At 42.7% G+C, this 18144-nt stretch overlaps 1 protein-coding gene across 24 annotated transcripts in view; it reads right to left on the bottom strand.

Annotated features, from left to right (window-relative positions):
• ANK2 (ankyrin 2) overlaps nt 1-18144 on the bottom strand; it is a 185859-nt gene that overhangs the window by 75547 nt on the left and 92168 nt on the right. For 20 of the 24 annotated variants that reach the window (XM_066318357.1, XM_066318359.1, XM_066318380.1 and 17 more), the window contains 8 exons: nt 16849-16947; nt 15599-15697; nt 7697-7795; nt 6869-7066; nt 3998-4096; nt 3737-3835; nt 1265-1363; nt 236-433 (listed from right to left, as the gene is read on the bottom strand). In XM_066318357.1, coding sequence (XP_066174454.1) covers nt 236-433; nt 1265-1363; nt 3737-3835; nt 3998-4096; nt 6869-7066; nt 7697-7795; nt 15599-15697; nt 16849-16947 — 990 coding nt within the window. The remainder of the gene's footprint in view (nt 1-235; nt 434-1264; nt 1364-3736; nt 3836-3997; nt 4097-6868; nt 7067-7696; nt 7796-15598; nt 15698-16848; nt 16948-18144) is intronic. The other 4 variants (XM_066318382.1, XM_066318381.1, XM_066318378.1 and 1 more) reach the window with 1 other exon arrangement.

The following is an 18144-nucleotide window of genomic DNA, read 5'->3' as shown; positions in this document are numbered from 1 at the left end:
ATTTACCAAGAGCTGCATTTGGCTTCAGTGGCAACCAAACCCAAATTTAGACGACAGCAAAGTTGAAATTTGATTTACTTGTGACACATTACTCCAGTCTACTGGATTGTTGCTGATTAAGTAAGAACATCACAAAAGGCCCACTACCTCAATTTCCCAGCGTGAAAGCACACTCATCACGAAACAGACCCGCTCCCGCGCCGCCGACACGCGGCTGTGGAGGGTTTTGCCTTACCTTGGTGGACATGGAGTGCGAGGCGCCCGCCTCGAGGAGCACAGAGGCGACGTCGAGCTGCCCCTCCCGGGCAGAGATGTGCAGCGGGGTGTAGCCATTGGTGGTGGCGGCGTCGGGGTGGGCCATGTGCTGCAGCAGCAGCTGCACGATCTCCGTCTTGCCCAGGCGAGAGGCGATGTGCAGTGGGGTCTGTTCTTCCTACAACTCAAATCGAGTGGGTCGTTAGTGCTCCGGGGCCACCCTGAGCACAGCATCTGAGACATTAATTTTGAAGAATTAAGGACTTTAGTTAAACTAGATATTGCTGACGTAGACTTCCCTTTACTAACTAGACATTGTTGAGGTAAACTTCCCTTTTTTTAACAGAAGCCGGATTTAAGGAACTGATAAAGCAGGAGACCTGTCAACTTAATCAATAGACTCCAAGAACACAATGTGATCATAAATCAGATAGTCTTGAGAAAACAGGATCCAGGTGTCACCAACACTAAAAGGTTTAAAAGTCAAAGCAAGGAAGACCCATCTTACTTCATCATTTTGAGACCCCACCCCATAAGAAGGACAACCGACCCATTTCAAAGAACAAACTACGCATGCTTAATTGCTTTTTGGCTAATTACCATACGAAGCGGGGAATGGGATGTACCAGAGTTATGAATATGCATTTGTGTTTTGGGTATTCAACGCTCTTGTACATAAGAAGACCCTGTGATCATTTGTAAATTACAGTGTGTGTTTGGGAGCTATCCCTCACGCTGCCCGGCGTCGTAATAAACATCCACTTTCTAACTTCAAACTGTTAGAGAGTCTTTGTCCGTCATAGCTGGATATTGGTATTAGATCAATATCCATATTTTTTTAACAAATCACATCCTCCCTGGTCCCCACAGACCTTCCTATGCATTTGTCTTGCAGAGTCATAGGAAGTGATAACAGGAAAAGCGGAGTAATGGCGGAGAGGAAGGTGGTGAGTGATTCTTTCCACCATGGTTTTAAGAGGGAAAAAAACACTGTCAGCAGAGCACCTACCCTGGCTCGGGCATCAACCAGGGCCCCGTTCCTCAGCAGGCAGCGAACCACTTCCACCTGCCCGGCACGTGCTGCCATGTGCAATGCAGTTTCTCCACGCTGCAGGAAAGCAAAAGCATTTCAGTGTCCTAAACTTCCATGAAGAAAGATGTTTGCCACCCATGACTATTGGTGCTGAGACCCATCCTTCTGGCTTCAGCTGCAGGGCGGGGTGTACGTGTCACTGTACCTGGGAATGCCTTGGTTTGCCAGCTGGCCAATCCCGGACAAACATAACCTCAACCACTGAGAGACAGAATGGAAATCCTGGCTTAGGAAAATTCTGTCAGATAGACTTGCCCTGGTCACATATGTCCCTCAGCTTTGTACGTAACGGGGCATCAGCTCGTGTGCTGCACAGGAGATGAGAGTACACTGAGCCTGTCTCTCTCTAGGGATTGCTCAGCACAGGAGCCTCAAGATGGAAGGGATTTTTCCAGATGGTCCCTTCCTGCACACTGTGTGGAGCTGGCAGCATTAAGAGGCCTTGCGACGGCTGAGCACAACTCAGCCAGCACATGAAACGTGTAAAATCTGTACTCAGCAGTGTGGCTCTGTCTCCAGGCTGTGGAATCAATCTCGTTTCAAGCCTTTTGTAGCTCACAGAATTTGAAGAATGTGAAATTTCAGAAAGCTGACTGAAGTGGTACGGAATTTCAGATCAGGAATATTCAAAGCATTTACTTTTTGGATGGGTCTTCAAAGAAACGCTGAAAATGAGGATTCCTTGAGGACAGCATTCCTAGTTTACTTGGGCTCTGTGCTTTGAGTGCAGTGGTCCCTGTGCAGCTCACCAGCACCTGGCCCATCATGTCCTGGGACAGCTCCACAACCAGGAGCTCTATTCATCTGTTATGTCATGAGATCACAGCAGGACCCACCATTTCTTTGTGTTAGTTGTTCATATTCCTTACACCAGAGCTGAAGAATATTCTGTTGTAAGGCCTTTCTCCCCTCAACTACCAATTAAACTGCAACTGCCAAAGTGAACACTCTAGTCAAGAAGTTTTACATCAGAATCAAGAATCACGTCTTCTTATCCTTGTCTAGCTGTAGGGAAAGAAGCAGCCTTAGCTACCCTGCCAATAGGGACTTTTAACTACAACAAACCCTTTTCACCAGGAGTTGATTTAGTTTGTCATTTTAAAATTAACGTTGTATTAATAAGCTGTGATTAATAGGTATGCAACAACAAAATCCCACAGCCCTAGCTACAAATTTTAATAATTACATCTATATATAAAGTTTATTACCTGAAGAATGAGCTGTTTAATATGCCAAAAACACTCTAAAGATCAAATTTCTGCAGTGACCCTTTTGTGCTTGAATTAGCAAAACAATTTAGGTTTTGGAAACAGTAATTCAACAGGGAACCTCAGTTTGCTAAGTGAAAGCCAAGACACCCATGTAGGAGAAATTGTGTGCACAAATGCCTGGTAACACAATATTTTTAACTGCTTCCACAAGAATTTTGTGTTGGTTTTTTTATTATCAGTAAAGTTCTTATATAAAGATTGCTTCCATAACAAAGTATGAAAAGTCTGTTTTAATGATTCACATAAACAATTTGGCATGCTAAAAATTTCACTGGGTTCCACATAAGATTTTTTTCTAGCTGAGAAAAACTAATGAGTCCAGTGTACCAGGGTTACTAAATTTTTGTTGTTTTCGTTGTTGGGATCACTTACCTATAACCTTATACACTGAAAAGAAGCTGCTTTCCAAGTACAGGTGGTCTCAAGTTGAATATTTGTTTGTACTGATAAATTCAAATAGTAAAATACCTTATGAAATACATCTCCAAAAATTATAATGTTGTTTTTGTTTGGGTTGGTTTTTTGGGGTTTTTTTTGGTAACTAGGCTGTTGGTATACAAACACTGATTTCTATGGTAAGTCAGGTTCTGCATTTTGTGTTATATCCCAAAGGTCACATTTTCCAGATTTAATCACCAGCTCCTAGAATTTCCTGTCTAAGAGGAATATCTTGAGTTTCCCAGTTTTGCTTTTTGCTTAATTGTTGGGGCAGGAGCATTTAGATACTCTTTCACTGACAGCAATGACACAAGCTCATGGCAGCCAGTGAAGTTATGCAGGCAGAAATTAGAGCCATTTGGACTTGAATTTCATCCTTCAGAACAGATACACAGACTTTGTGGGATTTGGCTTGTAATCCATTTTGGATGTTTTTGGTGGGCTTTGTCTGTTTCTAAGGAAAACTTTACCTACTCAAGCATTGTTGTAGAACACATGAAACCAGAGATGGCTTATGACACATGCAGCCATCACTTCCCCCTTTTCACTAAAAGTGCCGCAATAATTTCCCCTAAAATGCAAGAAGTACCATTAAAATGTGACCTTGGGTTGAGCTACATGGTAACTGGAGTCTTTCTGTGGGTCCTGAGCAGATGGTTCTAGTGAAAGCCATACTCACAATGTTAGTGACATCGGGAGAGGCTCCGTTCTGCAGCAGAAGGAGGACTATGTTCAAGTGGCCCATAAATGCAGCCACATGTATTGGTGTGAGGCCCGACTGCGAAACAAAGCAAGAGCAGTTTTACTCCTCTGCACGGCTGGAGGGGTGGGCTTCTTCGTTTCAATAAAACATACGGGAAAGTCAGGAGAGACAGAAAGAGGAGAGCGAGAAGGGAGAGAGAGAAGGAATGTTTCTGCAGGACACGAAACATTTTGCTACCTCTGTTATAGCCTGGATTGAGGCCCCATATTTCACCAGGAGTTCCATGACTTTGATGCGATTTTTCTTGCAGGCAATGTGCAGTGGAGTAAAACCATTCTGTGCAAAAGACAGTGATGTTAGTTAGAAACATGCAGCTACACTTCCCACACAGCTCCATGCTGGCACACTGGGAGCGTTGAGGGTTAGACTACCACAAGCAACTGTTCCCTAAGCACAACAGGTTATAAATTACAGACATCTCCCACTGAGGCACAACAAAGCAGTGCTGCTGCTTTCTTCCCAGGCAGTGGAGAGAAAGGGAACCTCCTCCTCCACACTTCACATACAGATACACCCGTCCTGACTGCTGACTCTGTGTGTGCGTGTGTGCATGTGCTTCCTGAGGCTGCACACGTGTCTGTGAGGAGCACCCCCAGTGCCTCCCCAGACTGCCTGACACAAGAGAAATCTAAGGAATTACAGTGAACACTTAAGAATCAGTGACTTTATAAAGCATTTCCCATATCTCTCTAGGAAAGTCGTGGAATCATGGAGGGTTTGGGTTGAAAAATCCTATCTCGTTCCACCTCCTACCACATGCAAGAATACCTTCCACTATCCCAGGCTGCTCCAAGCCCCATCCAGCCTGGCCTTGGACATTTCCAGGGATGGGGGAGCCACACTTCTCTGGGCAACCTGTGCCAGTGCCTCACCACCCTCCCAGGGAACGATTTCTCCCTAATATCTAACCTAACTCTACTCTCTTTCAGTATGAAGCCACTTAAACTAAGAAAGAGAGGAGCTGAGTACTTCTTCCAGATCCCACCTTAATCTTTTCACTTGAAATCTAAGGACCCGTGTGGATTTATTTTTATATTTATACACCAACCTAAGGAGTAATATCCATGTTTGTGTGTGTGTACATTCTGAGGTACCTTAAATAGAGAACCACCCCTTCAGCTGTGGTGCCATGATAATCTGAGGACAGTTAATGCAGGTTAAGTGTGTGTCTGAAGCTGAACAAACACATTATTCACCGCACGTGAATATTTTAGTCAAAAGCACAGGTAACGTTTTTTAGCTGACGTGGAAAAATTGCTACATTTTCTAATGAAGAGCATCAGTATTGCCAAACAATCAACTGGCAGCAACCAGAACCTAACAGTGAAATCTTAGTCTATGGGAAGAGATAATCATGTGACAATTACTCTACAGGCTGCTTCTGTTAAAGAAAATGTTAATTACTAGTTCATTTGAAGGTGCTTTAAAGCATATACACATTGAAAAAGATGAGAATTCACATAGTGCTTGTATCCCCAAAGCATTTTGCAAATATTAGCAAATTTTTTTAATGTAGCTGAAAATGAATTTTTTGTAATATTTATTCCACCACTGAACTCTGTTTCTCCAATTTCTAAAGAAAGAATCAAAACCATTTGATATTTTACCTCCCACACGACATCTCTCAATATACTTCATAGGGAGTTTTACCGTTTCAGAAGCGTCCATATTTTTCACTGAATTTCACTGCCTCAGTTGATTTAATTTTGCTACTTCTATTTAAGTGAGAAACAGTTTGACGAGGGAGAGGAGAAGGCAGAGAAAAAATGTATCACTAACAGAAATTATGAGCTTCATTTAATATGTTAAACACTACCAACAAGCCAAAGGCGACAAGTCCCTGATGGGAGAGAGAGAAAATGAGGGGAGGAGGGGAGAGAAAACCAGTTTGGTGGAAGAGAAGCAGAGAGGCAGCAGCCCCAGCGTGTTCTCCTTTTGTTTGACAGGGAGGGGAACAGAAGACACATTTCTGGTCATGGAAGGAAAGAAAGAAGATGTAGGGGTTATGTGTGGGTAGCTGAGGAAAGTGCAACTAGAGATAATCTGAAGACTGGCAAGAAAAACAAGCAAGGACAAAACCGGTGTCAAAAAAAGATTGACCAAGTGAGCGTGGCACTGAGAAAAACAAAGTAAGAAAAGCGTAAGAGGAGGAAACAAAAGGGGCTACGGGATTTGTGGGTATGGAAAGGCCAAGGAAAACGGGAGGGCAGAAGAAAATGGTGTCAGCTCCAAGGAAGTAAAGGACAAGGAGAGCCGACACGGAAAACCACGGTGGGTCCTGCTGTGGAAGCTGGGGAAGGCACCCAGCAGCGCCCTGCAGTGAGGGTTCTGAGGAGGCCCCCAGTGCAGCCAGCAGTGGCAGAGCTCTGGCCACGCAGGAGCATCTCAAGTGTTCACAGACTCTCTCTCTCCCTGACAGAGTGCAATATATTGGTACCTGAACTCCCAGCCAGTTCCTAGTAGAGAAAATTGTAATCTTCTCTGGCTTTGGATACATTAAAGGCTCAAAGTGTTTCCAGAGTAAAATGTGATGTTTTTCTCCTTGTTACGGGCAATGGTTTGTTCAGTGAGTAAAAGGAATCATAAGAATTGCTTTTTGAAAAGAAAGAAAAATGGCGCCTAATAGAGGAAAAGGTCATAATTTGATAAATGCAGAAATATTAGCTTTTCAATATGTTTTCCCTATGCCATCTAACTTACTAATTCAGTTGAACGCCCAGAAGTTATTTGTGTACTGTATCACCCAGTTTGGAAAACTGAACCATTAATTCCGTAAAACACCAATGCATACATCAACATCAGCCAGAACCAGCTCTGATTTAAGGGACTCTGCAGAGCTCCCAGACCCGACACTACAGCCACTTGCCACGGGGTGTGTTCCACGACCAGGACTAAGGATACAAGGCCTGGTAACCAGCAGGTGTGACAGCCCCACGGCTACCGCACCTATTAAAGACTGTGGAGCTGGCTGACTGCTCTCACTCAGCTTTCCTGGTGAGAGCCAGGAGGCACGAGCTGTGTTACACGAGCCAGGGGGGACAGGTTTACCAGGGCACGGGCGTTGGGGTTGGCTCTCTTGTCCAGCAGCAGCTTGGTGACACGGTAGTGGCCGCAGTGAGCAGCCACGTGCAGGGCAGTCAGGTAGTCCAGAGTCACGTCGTCCACGGGAGCCTTGTGCTGCAGCAGGTGCTTGACACATTCCACGTGGTCCCCCTGGGCCGCCATGTGGAGAGGGGACAGTCCATTCTGTGACAGGAGAGAGGAGAACAGCAGATTTTAGTGACACCCACTTCGACTGAGGCACGTGTAAGGAGGACATTTGTTGTTGTGTGCTGCTGCTCAGTGGGCTCTGATATTATACAAGTGTCTTCTTCTCATTAGTTCCACCGAAGAGACAGAACTTGTAGGAAATGCATTAATTTTAGATGTATGTTTTCCAGATGTGAGAAAAAATACGCAGAAACAGTTTTCCAAGTCTGAAACAGTCCATAAAAACAATTAGGAGAAACGGTCCTCATTATCATGTATGAGGGATCAGAAAACATGTACCAGGAATCACCTCTCAGGAGTGACTGACAGAGTTTCACATCTCTGTGTACTACAGTCTCAGGAAGCAACACAAGGGAAGTGCTGGCAGTAGCATTCCACATCATGTGTTTAGTCTCATACTAGAGAGAGAGGCAAACAAGTGTGCACTTTTCATATATTTGAGGAGGATTATGTAAGAAAACCTTATTTTGGATCGTTCTACCCATTAATACATCTCCTCTGGGAGGACAGTTACATTCCTGCCTTCCTCCTTGTCCTCTCAGCGGCACTGAAGGCTCTGTGGAAGGTTACAGAGGTGTTCCATACTCCACCAGGGCACACACACACCTTGGTCCTCGCCAGCAGTGGGGCACCTCGCTCCAGGAGCAGCTCCACCACTTGGTCATGGCCACTTCGTGCCGCACAGTGCAGCGGGGTGAGTCCATCCTTAAAGTAAAAGGGGAGAAAACAAATCAGCACGTCCACAGCTGTTCGTCCTGGCACTCTGGGGAACAACCTGACAGGAATGCAGCCCCACACGGGTGAAAAAGCTCCTGTTTTCACTCCTAACTGAAGCTGGCTCCACAGCGTGAAGTTTCATCCCTGTTCTTCCTTGCACCAGTAAAGGACACTCTAAGGTTACTGTTTGAGAGAGGAAGCCCATTGTGTGCTGAAATCCCTTCTCAAAGGATTATGTGAGGGTGCACTGCCTCCTCCCCTCCCTGCCCTCTGCATGGCTTTGAGACTGCATTGCCTCTCCCTGGGTAATGCCTGCTGGGTTGAGGATGCTCCATAAAGCCACCCATGTCCTTTGGACTGCTTTTGATGCGGGGATGAAACCAGTGATATTCATACTAGAAAGCTTGCTCTAGAATTTTCTTTTGCTTTTAAACAGGCATCAAGATAAGGAAGATTTTAAAACAAGAGAAAAATAAAGAAGCAAACAGAACCAAATCTTTCGCTTCTGAGACTGAGGGGTCAACACAGAGCTGACAATTCTATTTTAAAACTGCTGTCAGACCACCAACTCCACAATAATTTTTTCCATTGCAGAACACCATTTTGCATCAAAAGACTTGCTCAGGCTTCTATTAATGATCACAGCAGTGGTAGCAAAAGATGTGTTGATGAGCTATTTAGATGGGAGAATGAATTTTAGGTAGTTTTTGTACAGTTTGGACTTCATGCAGAAAAATAGTATGAGGCTAGAAAAATGGTCATGAAAGAAAATTAATGCTGAATGACCGAAAAAAGGTAACACATAGGATATGAAAAGCCAAGTTTTCATCTCTTTAGGCCTCAGTATTGTTCAAGCATGCCCTCAGGTGTCATCAACACTCACTCAACAGAGGTGGCTTTACAAAGGTGAAACCAGAGTAGTTTTTAATCTCCAGAAAAGCCTTCTCCCTTTGAGACATGCTGCATTACATCAGTGGTGTTATTCTAAGGGGCCCATGGAAGAATCCAGTAACAGCTTGATTAAAAGGAGAATGTAGTGGCCTGAATTATTCAGAGGCTAAAAAAGTAACAAAACTGTAAAAACATGGCACTAAGGATGAGTTGGTGACCCTGCTTCATACACAGATGGACTGTTTACCTTGCTGGGGTTTGGAGAGAACCTGCATCTCTATGTTTTAAAATTAAAAGTAGCTCTAGATACGCAGCATCATTGCAACTGCAATCTTATTTTGGCAAACCCTGCCCTGTAACACCCTACAAAAGACAGTTCCAAGAAGCAGAGCCTTGCTCATGCTTGGCCTCCAAAGCACAGACGCCTTTCCAAGTGAGCAGCACCACAAAGCTCCACAGCTGCAAGGAGCTGAAGTCTGCAGGAGGAATTTTTCTCCCTTACTTATCTACTTTTTGAGACACACTGGTGGGGTTAAGTGTGCCTTGGTGCTCATTGCCTCAGAGGCATCCCTAAATCCCACAGATTTGCACTGAAATTCCACAGATGGAAGATCAAACCCAAAACCAGAATTCATGGCCTTCAGCACTGGCAGATGGGGTCAGTGTGAAGAACTAGGTGGAGCTACTTTACTTGTTTTTTATGCACTGAAACTTCAGAATCCTCTGAGCAAATTCTTTGACCAACTGAGGTATATTATCATCTCATTACTAGAGGGATTCCTACGGATATCTCCCACTGGCATTAAAAAGGTAAGAATACATTCCAAATGCATTTCTAGGGAAGATATTTATTTGGTATTTCTTTCCAGTTTCTGGCCTCTTGTGCTTTACATTTTTAATCAATGTGGAAGGTTCACTTTCCCTATCTGCATGGTGGCTTTGATCCTACTCCATTTAATAAAACAGAAAAAAAAAAAAAAAAAAAAAAAAAAAAAAAAAAAAAAAAAAGAAAGAAAGAAAAATTGTGAGTCCTTGAACAAAAGCAGGACAAATCCCAAGAGGGAGAAAAAGAAGAAAAAGATAAGCTAAGAAGCACATCAACTCCACAAGAATGTCTGGGTAAAATATAAAAAAAAACCCTTAAATAATCTAAAAACAGGATTTCTTCTTTGTTCTTATCTACAATTCCCTTTAAGAGCAGAGATAGAAATTTGCTGCCCATCCTATTCTATCCTGCCATAGCTGTTTTGAGGACTTCCCACAGAACTCTCTTCCCTTTCCTTTCTCTGCTCTAAGGAAAAGAGCATATGTATTTTAAAATCATTGTATATTTAATACTTTAAATTCTTTTGCTTACATCTTTTATTCAAGGATGAGGGAAATTGCAAAGGGAGAGCTGTTGTAGTAGAAGAATTAGTACAGAAAGCAGTGCAGACAAGCTGACATCAGCTAACATGAAGAGACACACACGGTGTCCCAAACTAATCCTTTTTTGCACCATTATCTATTTGCCATGAGCCTCATTGCTCTCAAATCAGCTTCAGGAGTTGGCCTAAGTACTTTGCCAATCGTTCCTTTGCTAATTGAAGAACAAACAGTGACATGCACATCGTTTGACAGGACATCCAATTCTGGGTCAGAGGAACACAGACTTTGAAGCACAGCTAATGGATATCCCATAAACACAAAGGCTGCCATGCCAGGAGACAAGAAATTCAGCAATTTTGTTTTTAAACGAGTTCAACAGTTATGTCCTCTCCCTGGATCATGTGGAATGAAGAGTTAAAAGTGTTTCCATCCCCCCAGTGACATCCCACACCTGGTGTTCTGCTGTTCCCACATGTGGTTCTCTCCTAACTCACACTCTGTGATGTAACTGACAGCTGGGTCACCCTTAGAAATGACAATGTAATCCCCTCTGTGTTCATGGAAGCCAGGAAATTCCATCAATGCTAATTATCTCTTAATTGGTTCTCAAAATATAAGGAAAACTTGCACTTTTTTCCTTGAAAAATCAATCACTGGACATTTTTTAACCTGCAAAATTAATTCTGAATTCTGTGCATGACTCCTAACAGTACAGCTCAGAAAGATGAATTATTCGGTCATTTCACAAATGCTTTCTTTCAACTTAGCAGAGACACTGAGACAAAAAAAAGAAGCTGTGCTTATGAGGGATTTTTAATGGGGAATGATGTGGGCAGCACATTCACAGGACAGTTGCTCACATTCAGTGTTCATTCAACCTAAAATTGATGATAGACATGAACAGCAAAGGCATAATTATCAACAAATTATTCTAAACTGTAGTTGTATGTTCTCATTTTCATAAGGGTGAAGTAAAATTTTAGCATTTCATACGTCGAACATGCAAAATTGTCTAAATTTTTTTGACAAATAAAGAGCTTTTAATTTGTTCATTTTTCATTATGACTAAACCTCATCTCTTTAAAAATGAACGAGGCAAGTCTCCCTCTTGCTCCAAGCTCTTGGCATAATTAAACACGCTGTAAAGTATTCCTCCAGGTCTGCCAATCAGCATAAATTTGAAAAATACACCAAAAAAGATACCATGTGCTTGCTGAGCATTAAGATAGTAACATAAATAAGTCCAAATAACAGTCATTTTCTATATAACTTGCTTGCACAATTCATACAACACCCCTTCCCGCTCCCTTGTAAACATTATATGAAGCCACTGAATTTTTAATAGGACGTATCTGGTTTGTGATTAGATATTTATAATCTGACACGGCTTTAGGAACAGCAAAAGCTGCCAATGAATTATTACTGCTCTGTGCATGTAGGAAGATGAGGAGAAAATGTCACAGCAGCATTACTGCAGGAACAAACCCTCCACAGTGCCAAGGCAGGGCCAGGATCCTGCTACAAGGGTTACCACTCCCATGTGGAAATGGCAGAGCCAAGCCTATTTTGTCAGGATGCAGATGTACCAAAGGAGATATTATTACTAATAGATCTCAGTAGGTTCCCAGAAGGAGTGTTAAGGGGTGTCTGAAGCATATTCCCCACAAAAAAAAAAAAAAAAAAAAAAAAACCAAACCAAAGCAACCAAATCTGAGCTGCGCCGCCCACAATTTCCTTCCTTTCCTTTTCCCATTGGTACCGTCCATCTCCATGAGTGACCTGCCTCTTCTCTCAGCTCCAGCTGAGCCTCCTCCTCTCCATGGCCCTTCTCCAGCCCAAATGGTGCAGCAGACCTTCTCCCACCATTCCCACGCCTATCCCTGCTCCAGCTGCCACGCTCCGGGCACACAGCGTGCTGACTTCCTCACACAATAAGCTTTCCCTTCCAAGACTAGATGCTCTCTTTCATTCCATGGATTTGATTCAGCTGTAAATATTCAGGATGAAAGCCTGCAAGAGGAGACTTAAGAAAAGTCCCAGAGAAAGGAAAATCTGATTTCAATGTTGGCAAGATTGAATAGGAAGAGAACAAAATGTGTGACAGTTTCAGTGGCTGAGACAGGTGAGAACGTTCCTCCGCCTCTGAAAGGTGTTTGCTTACTCCCACAAAAATGGAAATTCCAGCAAGGTGGTAAAAGCCTGTGAATAAACCTGTATTTTAAAATCAAGAAAGCATGCAGGACCAAAAATGCCTCGTGTTCTTGTTCTTTTTTTTCCCCGTGCAATTTATAGAGAGAGATGATAAAAATGGAGATAATACAAAAACTGCATTCACAAAGAATACTCCTAAAACCTTGTAATAGCCAGCAACATTTTCACACTCTGAAGGTGCATACTGTTATCCATTATATGAGGACTTCTTAAATAGAAATACATGCATTTTGGCCCTGCTAAAACTGCTTTTAAATGCTGACAACGATTCTCCCTGTAAGAATCCTTTGTGTGTTCCAGGAAGGCTGTAAATGCTTTCCTTCCCTCAAAGTGAGAACTGGCCTTGATCACCTGACAGTAATTAATCATAAATTAAACTTTCCACCATCTTTCAAAGAACAAATTTCTGCACAATTTTTCTGATCCCCTAACACTGACTAATCATCAGAATCTGCATGGGTCAGGATTTTGGCCAAATATTAAAAATTTAAACAAAACTATGTCATTGAAATTCTTACTAATGTAAGAGAATGTATAGAGAATATAGGTTTGAGTAAAATTTTGACTATGAAATATTTTAGTACAGGAAATTTTACCCATTAATTATTTAGTGAACAAAAGTCCAGGGAAGACTTGTATGTAAATGGAAGTTGCAGAACATATACTAGATATTATATAATAATATGTGCTAAAATAATATTTTATTATGATATAATAATTATCTACTGTTAAAGGTGACATTTTGTTATTATATAATATTATAATATTCTCTTTAATGGATAGTACTGATAAAAGTATTCTATTATTGTACTTGAGAATGGAGTTTCCATTTCGGCTTTGGATAAAATATAAAAGAGAAATCAAATTTTGCATTTCAAAAACTTAGTTAAGACTTGGTTGAGAAAAAAATGGTAGAACTTGCCCAGAAAAAAAGTACAATATTATTTTAGAATATGTAATTTTGTCGAGAGATTTACCAGCATTTCTACACTTCTATGGCTTTGTGAGTTATGCCGTAAAATTTCAGCAAATGCATTCTGAAATGTATAGAAAATAAAAATACTAATTCCTGCAGAAAGCAGAGCTTCCCTTTGACATGCTGCATTAACTATGGGACAGCAGGACACATGCATCATTTACTCCCTTTGAGGAACAGACATTTTCATTTATATTTTTAGACAACATAGGGGCTCCTAAAGAATCATTTCAATGGAACATTTTCAAACACAGAAAGCTTTCACAGATTAACTTTGCAAAACTGAAGTACCGAAGCTCATCTGCAATCCGCTAAAATAAGTTTTTGCATCTTAATTTATGCGGCGTCAGATGTCATGTAACAAAGCAAGCTAAAAATAAACGGAACGAAAGCAGTGAGGCCTGTTTAAACCGAAAAGCTTGTTTTAATGTGGTGTGGAGCACAAAACCTGAGAGTGGAACATCCTAGGATTTTAATCCTGCTGTTTTGCAGCGACTGTGACCTGCTGGAAGAATGCAGGTGTTCCTGGGAAGCCAAGGGAAGGCAGCAGGGAAGGCAAGGTGTGTTAGTACCGCCACGGGGCAGGACACAGCACACACACCACAGCCCTGCCTCCTCCACACCAGGACTCACAGCCAGGGCCAGGCACACCAGGTGAGTGGACAGAGCACAGGGAGAGCAGGGACACACCCAGAGAACAAACAGCGGGCACAAAGACATGGACAGCACCACCAAAGCTCTGGAATCTTCCCCACCGTGAGCCTTGGAGCAGGGAAGAGGTGGAAGGTGAAGGTGACAGGAAGCGGGGGAGCCTGTGTAAGCTGGGATACGTGTGCCTCAGGATACCTGTATGGGTTTTCAGGGATATCTTTGCTCTGACATACTGAACCCATGTAGCAGCTGACACAGGGCAGGGAGCCGAGACAATGAGAAGACTCTAAAATTGGTCCCTCCCACCTACGTTGGGCAAATCCTGTTCCCTCAGATACATTCACAACTGTGCCCAGCATTTGCGGGTGAGCAGGGGTGGGAAAACACTTCGACCTCTTCAAATCCAAAACACCCCTCACAATCATTTGTGTCAACTTGTCTAGAACAATATCTAACTACTGAACAGGAAATAGGTGAATTCAATACTGCCATTCTAAAGGTCACATGAACTATTTCTGTATGACATGCTTAGGGGCATGTGGAATGTCCTGACTGAAGTACATTATCAGCATTTCATGCCTCTTTTCCATGAGATTTTAGGTGTTTATTGTAGGAAATGTGAGCAGGGGATTTGCTGTACACCTGCTTGAGAGACAGCTTTTTCCCTCAGCAGTAGTTTTAAAATATATTAAAAAAAATAGTGAGATATCTATCATTTCATAATCAGAAACCAAATCACAATAGTATACAGAGTTCAAAATAATCATGACTGTCTTCTGAGCATATGAAGCAACAAATTGTTGATGTAATTAATATCCAAGTAACTGCAGAGGTTAAATCAACCCCAAGGGTAGCTGACCACTATATCTTCTCTCTTTCTATTAGGTTAAACAAAAACTCTCATGTCCAGACCTAAACTTCGTGTTCTAAAACACTCTTGATGACTTGGACATGTAATTTTGCAGACCAGCTGCCTAGAAACCAGCAGCTCCTAAGAACAAGCCCTGTGCAGCTCAGTCTGAATAAATGATGTTTTCCCAGGTGATTCCAAAATCCCATTTGAAATAATTAACCCTGCCCGTATAAAATTATGGGGATATTTTGCCCTGAACGACTGTGAAATCACCCATAAAGAAAGGGCAGAGTGATGATGTGACACTTCAATAGGACAACTGGGAGGAGTGAGAGTCACCTAATTAATACCCCACACTTTGTCTGGGGAAGAGACATGTGGCTGCTGGCACTGAGGAGATTACTTGTCCCTGTATCAGCTCTCCTGTAAAAATGGACTGAGCCCACTAGAGCTTCCACAGGGCATATTGTGACAGGCACAGACATTTAGGGGTCAGGGGACTGAAAGGCTTAGCTGAGTCCAGACCTTCCGTTTCCTTCTGCTGTGCATCACCTTGTGTCATGTAAAGTTGGACCAACTAACAGGCTTTTATTCCCTAAAACCCACCAGTTTCTTCAGCTTTTTCTTGTATAATGTAGGCAGGTTATACAGGAGACTAAAGAGAACAGTATTTCTGTCTCCTACTGTCACTAATACCAGCTGTTCTTTAGTCTGATACCATAGAAAACAGTCTACATAAAACAAACACACAAAAAGAAAAACCCCAAAAGCAAGCAAGGAAAGAATCCCAGTCCATTCCCCAGAGGGGACAATATCATATTCAGGGAATAGAAAGACTCACCCTGGTTTTGGCATCGATCTGCCCTCCACGATCCAACAAGAGCTTCACCATGTTTGTGTTTCCCCTTTTGGAAGCCACATGCAGTGGGGTGATCCCATTCTACACCATGAAAAGAACAAACAATGAGCCGGATGGATCTGAAGGTGTGCAATGGGGGTGAATTTGGGTTCGGATCACAAAAAATGAGACCACCACATCGGAGAGAATAAACGAGAATGTGCTAGAGCATCAGAGCTAGGCACACACCATATAAGCTAGAGTTAGTAACTCCTTCCTGAGCGAGATATCTTCTCCACTGTTTTGGGGTCCTTGAATAAAGGAAGCAGCGCATCTGCCCAAGCAGCAAACATCGCAGCCCCAGGGCCAGACAAATACACAAACATGTATCAGAGCCCCAGTGAGCCAATAGTCACAAAACACTGATGCATTTCAATCGCTGCGACGTACACAGAGGACACAAGTGCGTCACTCCTACACAAAGGAACCTTCTTGTGTAGTGCCAAGAACATAAAGGGGTGGTAGGCTGTGTAGGCTGAAAGTCCTTGAAAACACTTTGGGTGAGGCAAGAGGTAATATTAGCAGCTACTCCAGATTGGAAACAGGAGGGAGCCAGTCTGGAAGGCAGAACCCTAAAGTAATTCAAAGTGTTTCTGGCAAAATTAAACAGCAAACTTGTGACCTGGGAGCTGGGTTGAGATTACCAGAGGTTTTCACTTCAAACTACGTAACGTGCAACAGCAAAGAGACTGTGCTATGTAACTCTGCAGCTGTTTATCATAAAAGGGTACTCATGATCAATTAGTTCTTTTATTGGTGAATTTGTATATTAGCAACATACTTTACTTTCTGGTTCGGAAATACAGTTATATGTGAAAACATCAAATTAAAGTGGTATAGCAAATACTGAATACCAGAAAGCCAATCAATCCTACATCTATTTCCAGAGTACATCTAACAAACAGAAAAGAGGAGGGGAGTTGACACATTTTAAGAGCATCAGCTGAAGCTGGCCAAAGGATCCTGCTTCCTCCAACTGGGAATGCTGGCTGTCACACCACTGCCAAGGCCTCCAGTGCATTGCACGGAGACAACCTTTCAGAATTACTGCAAAAAAGACATCTTTGGTCCCAACAGAACTTCAGCATTACTTTGCTCCTCCCTTCACTCAGCTCTTGCCTAAGAGCTACCCAAAGAACCCCTCCCGCTTCTGTGGGCCCCTGGAAGGAGGAGGATGAAGGGTGGGCCCGTACCCTGGCGGTGAAGTCGACGGCAGCTCCGCGGTTCAGCAGCAGCGTGGCCACGTTGACGTTGCCATAGTGCGCGGCGATGTGCAAAGGCGTGAAGCCGCTCTACAAAGGGAAACAGCCCTCGTTACCGAGATCTCCTCACGCAAGATCACCAAGTGAACCAAAACCCGAGTTTAAATTCTGCCCAAATAATGCATCGTGTCAATTTTATCCAGACCGTGTCCACCTATAATAGAGCACGGTCTTTCAGGCAGAGGCGCCAGTTTTTGGGTGGGAGATTATCAAAAGTGCTTCCCTCTTTCATTCCCCAGCTCAGTCCCCTGCATCAGTGGCCAATAAAAGCAGTTTTCATCACAGAAAATATTAATATATTAGCCATTCTTAAAGAAAACAAAGCAAGTTCCTTATTACCATTTGGAAGCAACATGGGTCTTTTAGGCTGCATCTGCTTATTAGGGTTGGAAAAATGACCACAAAAGTTGTTGGACCTATTTTACTCCTCTTAGAAATAGGGACAACAGATTTCTATGGGGTTGTTTGCTTGTTTGTTTTTGTTTTTCAAAAGCAGTAATTATTCAAAACATAATTAAAGAGTTTGTTTTACATGAGAAACTATTTAGTAGCATAGTAAAAGAATCATAATTATTGATATTTATGTACAATTTGGATTGCAAAGGAGCTGAAGAAACTTTGCAATCTATAAATCAAAACCCCACATTTTATTTATTGTGTTTTGAGTACTAGAAGGTGAAACCTGCTCCAGCTATGAGATGTAGAATCACTTGACAACAACACAAAAAAAGAAGAAAATTTTCAGAAACTAGGACACAGAGCAAGCTTTTATTCTCATAAGTAATTCAAGTAGAAAGAGTCTTGCTTTTGAGGTTTCCCTGAAGAGCTTTACATTGATTTGATTGGATCTTGCTGATAGTTACAGAAAGGGAGGAATACTTCTGGCTTCTCAACTACAGTGTGCTCTCAAATAGGCTTCCTTCCTCTCAGTATCCAAACCACCATTCTAAGCTACTCCTGGACCGAAGGAATGTGGGCACGTGCTGCCCTCCTTCAGTAGGCACTGTGGCACCCCTTGCCATTTCCCTCAGGGAAGAAGATGCCCGTGGAGCACGTGCCCAGGGAAGCTGTCACCCTTCAGTTCACATCACTGCTGCCTCCTGGCAGCCTGCTCATGTGTGCACACACCAGGAGAGAGGCACCTTCCCATGGGCACGTGCATCCATAATTCATTCCCTCCTCCAGCAGAGAAACTCCATTATTCAAAAGCAGGTATTGGAACAACAA

Source organism: Sylvia atricapilla, chromosome 4, assembly GCF_009819655.1.
Source record: "Sylvia atricapilla isolate bSylAtr1 chromosome 4, bSylAtr1.pri, whole genome shotgun sequence".
Classification (NCBI taxonomy): Eukaryota; Metazoa; Chordata; class Aves; order Passeriformes; family Sylviidae; genus Sylvia; species Sylvia atricapilla.
Note: the sequence above shows the minus strand (reverse complement) of the source record. Positions and strands in the feature narration are given on the sequence as shown.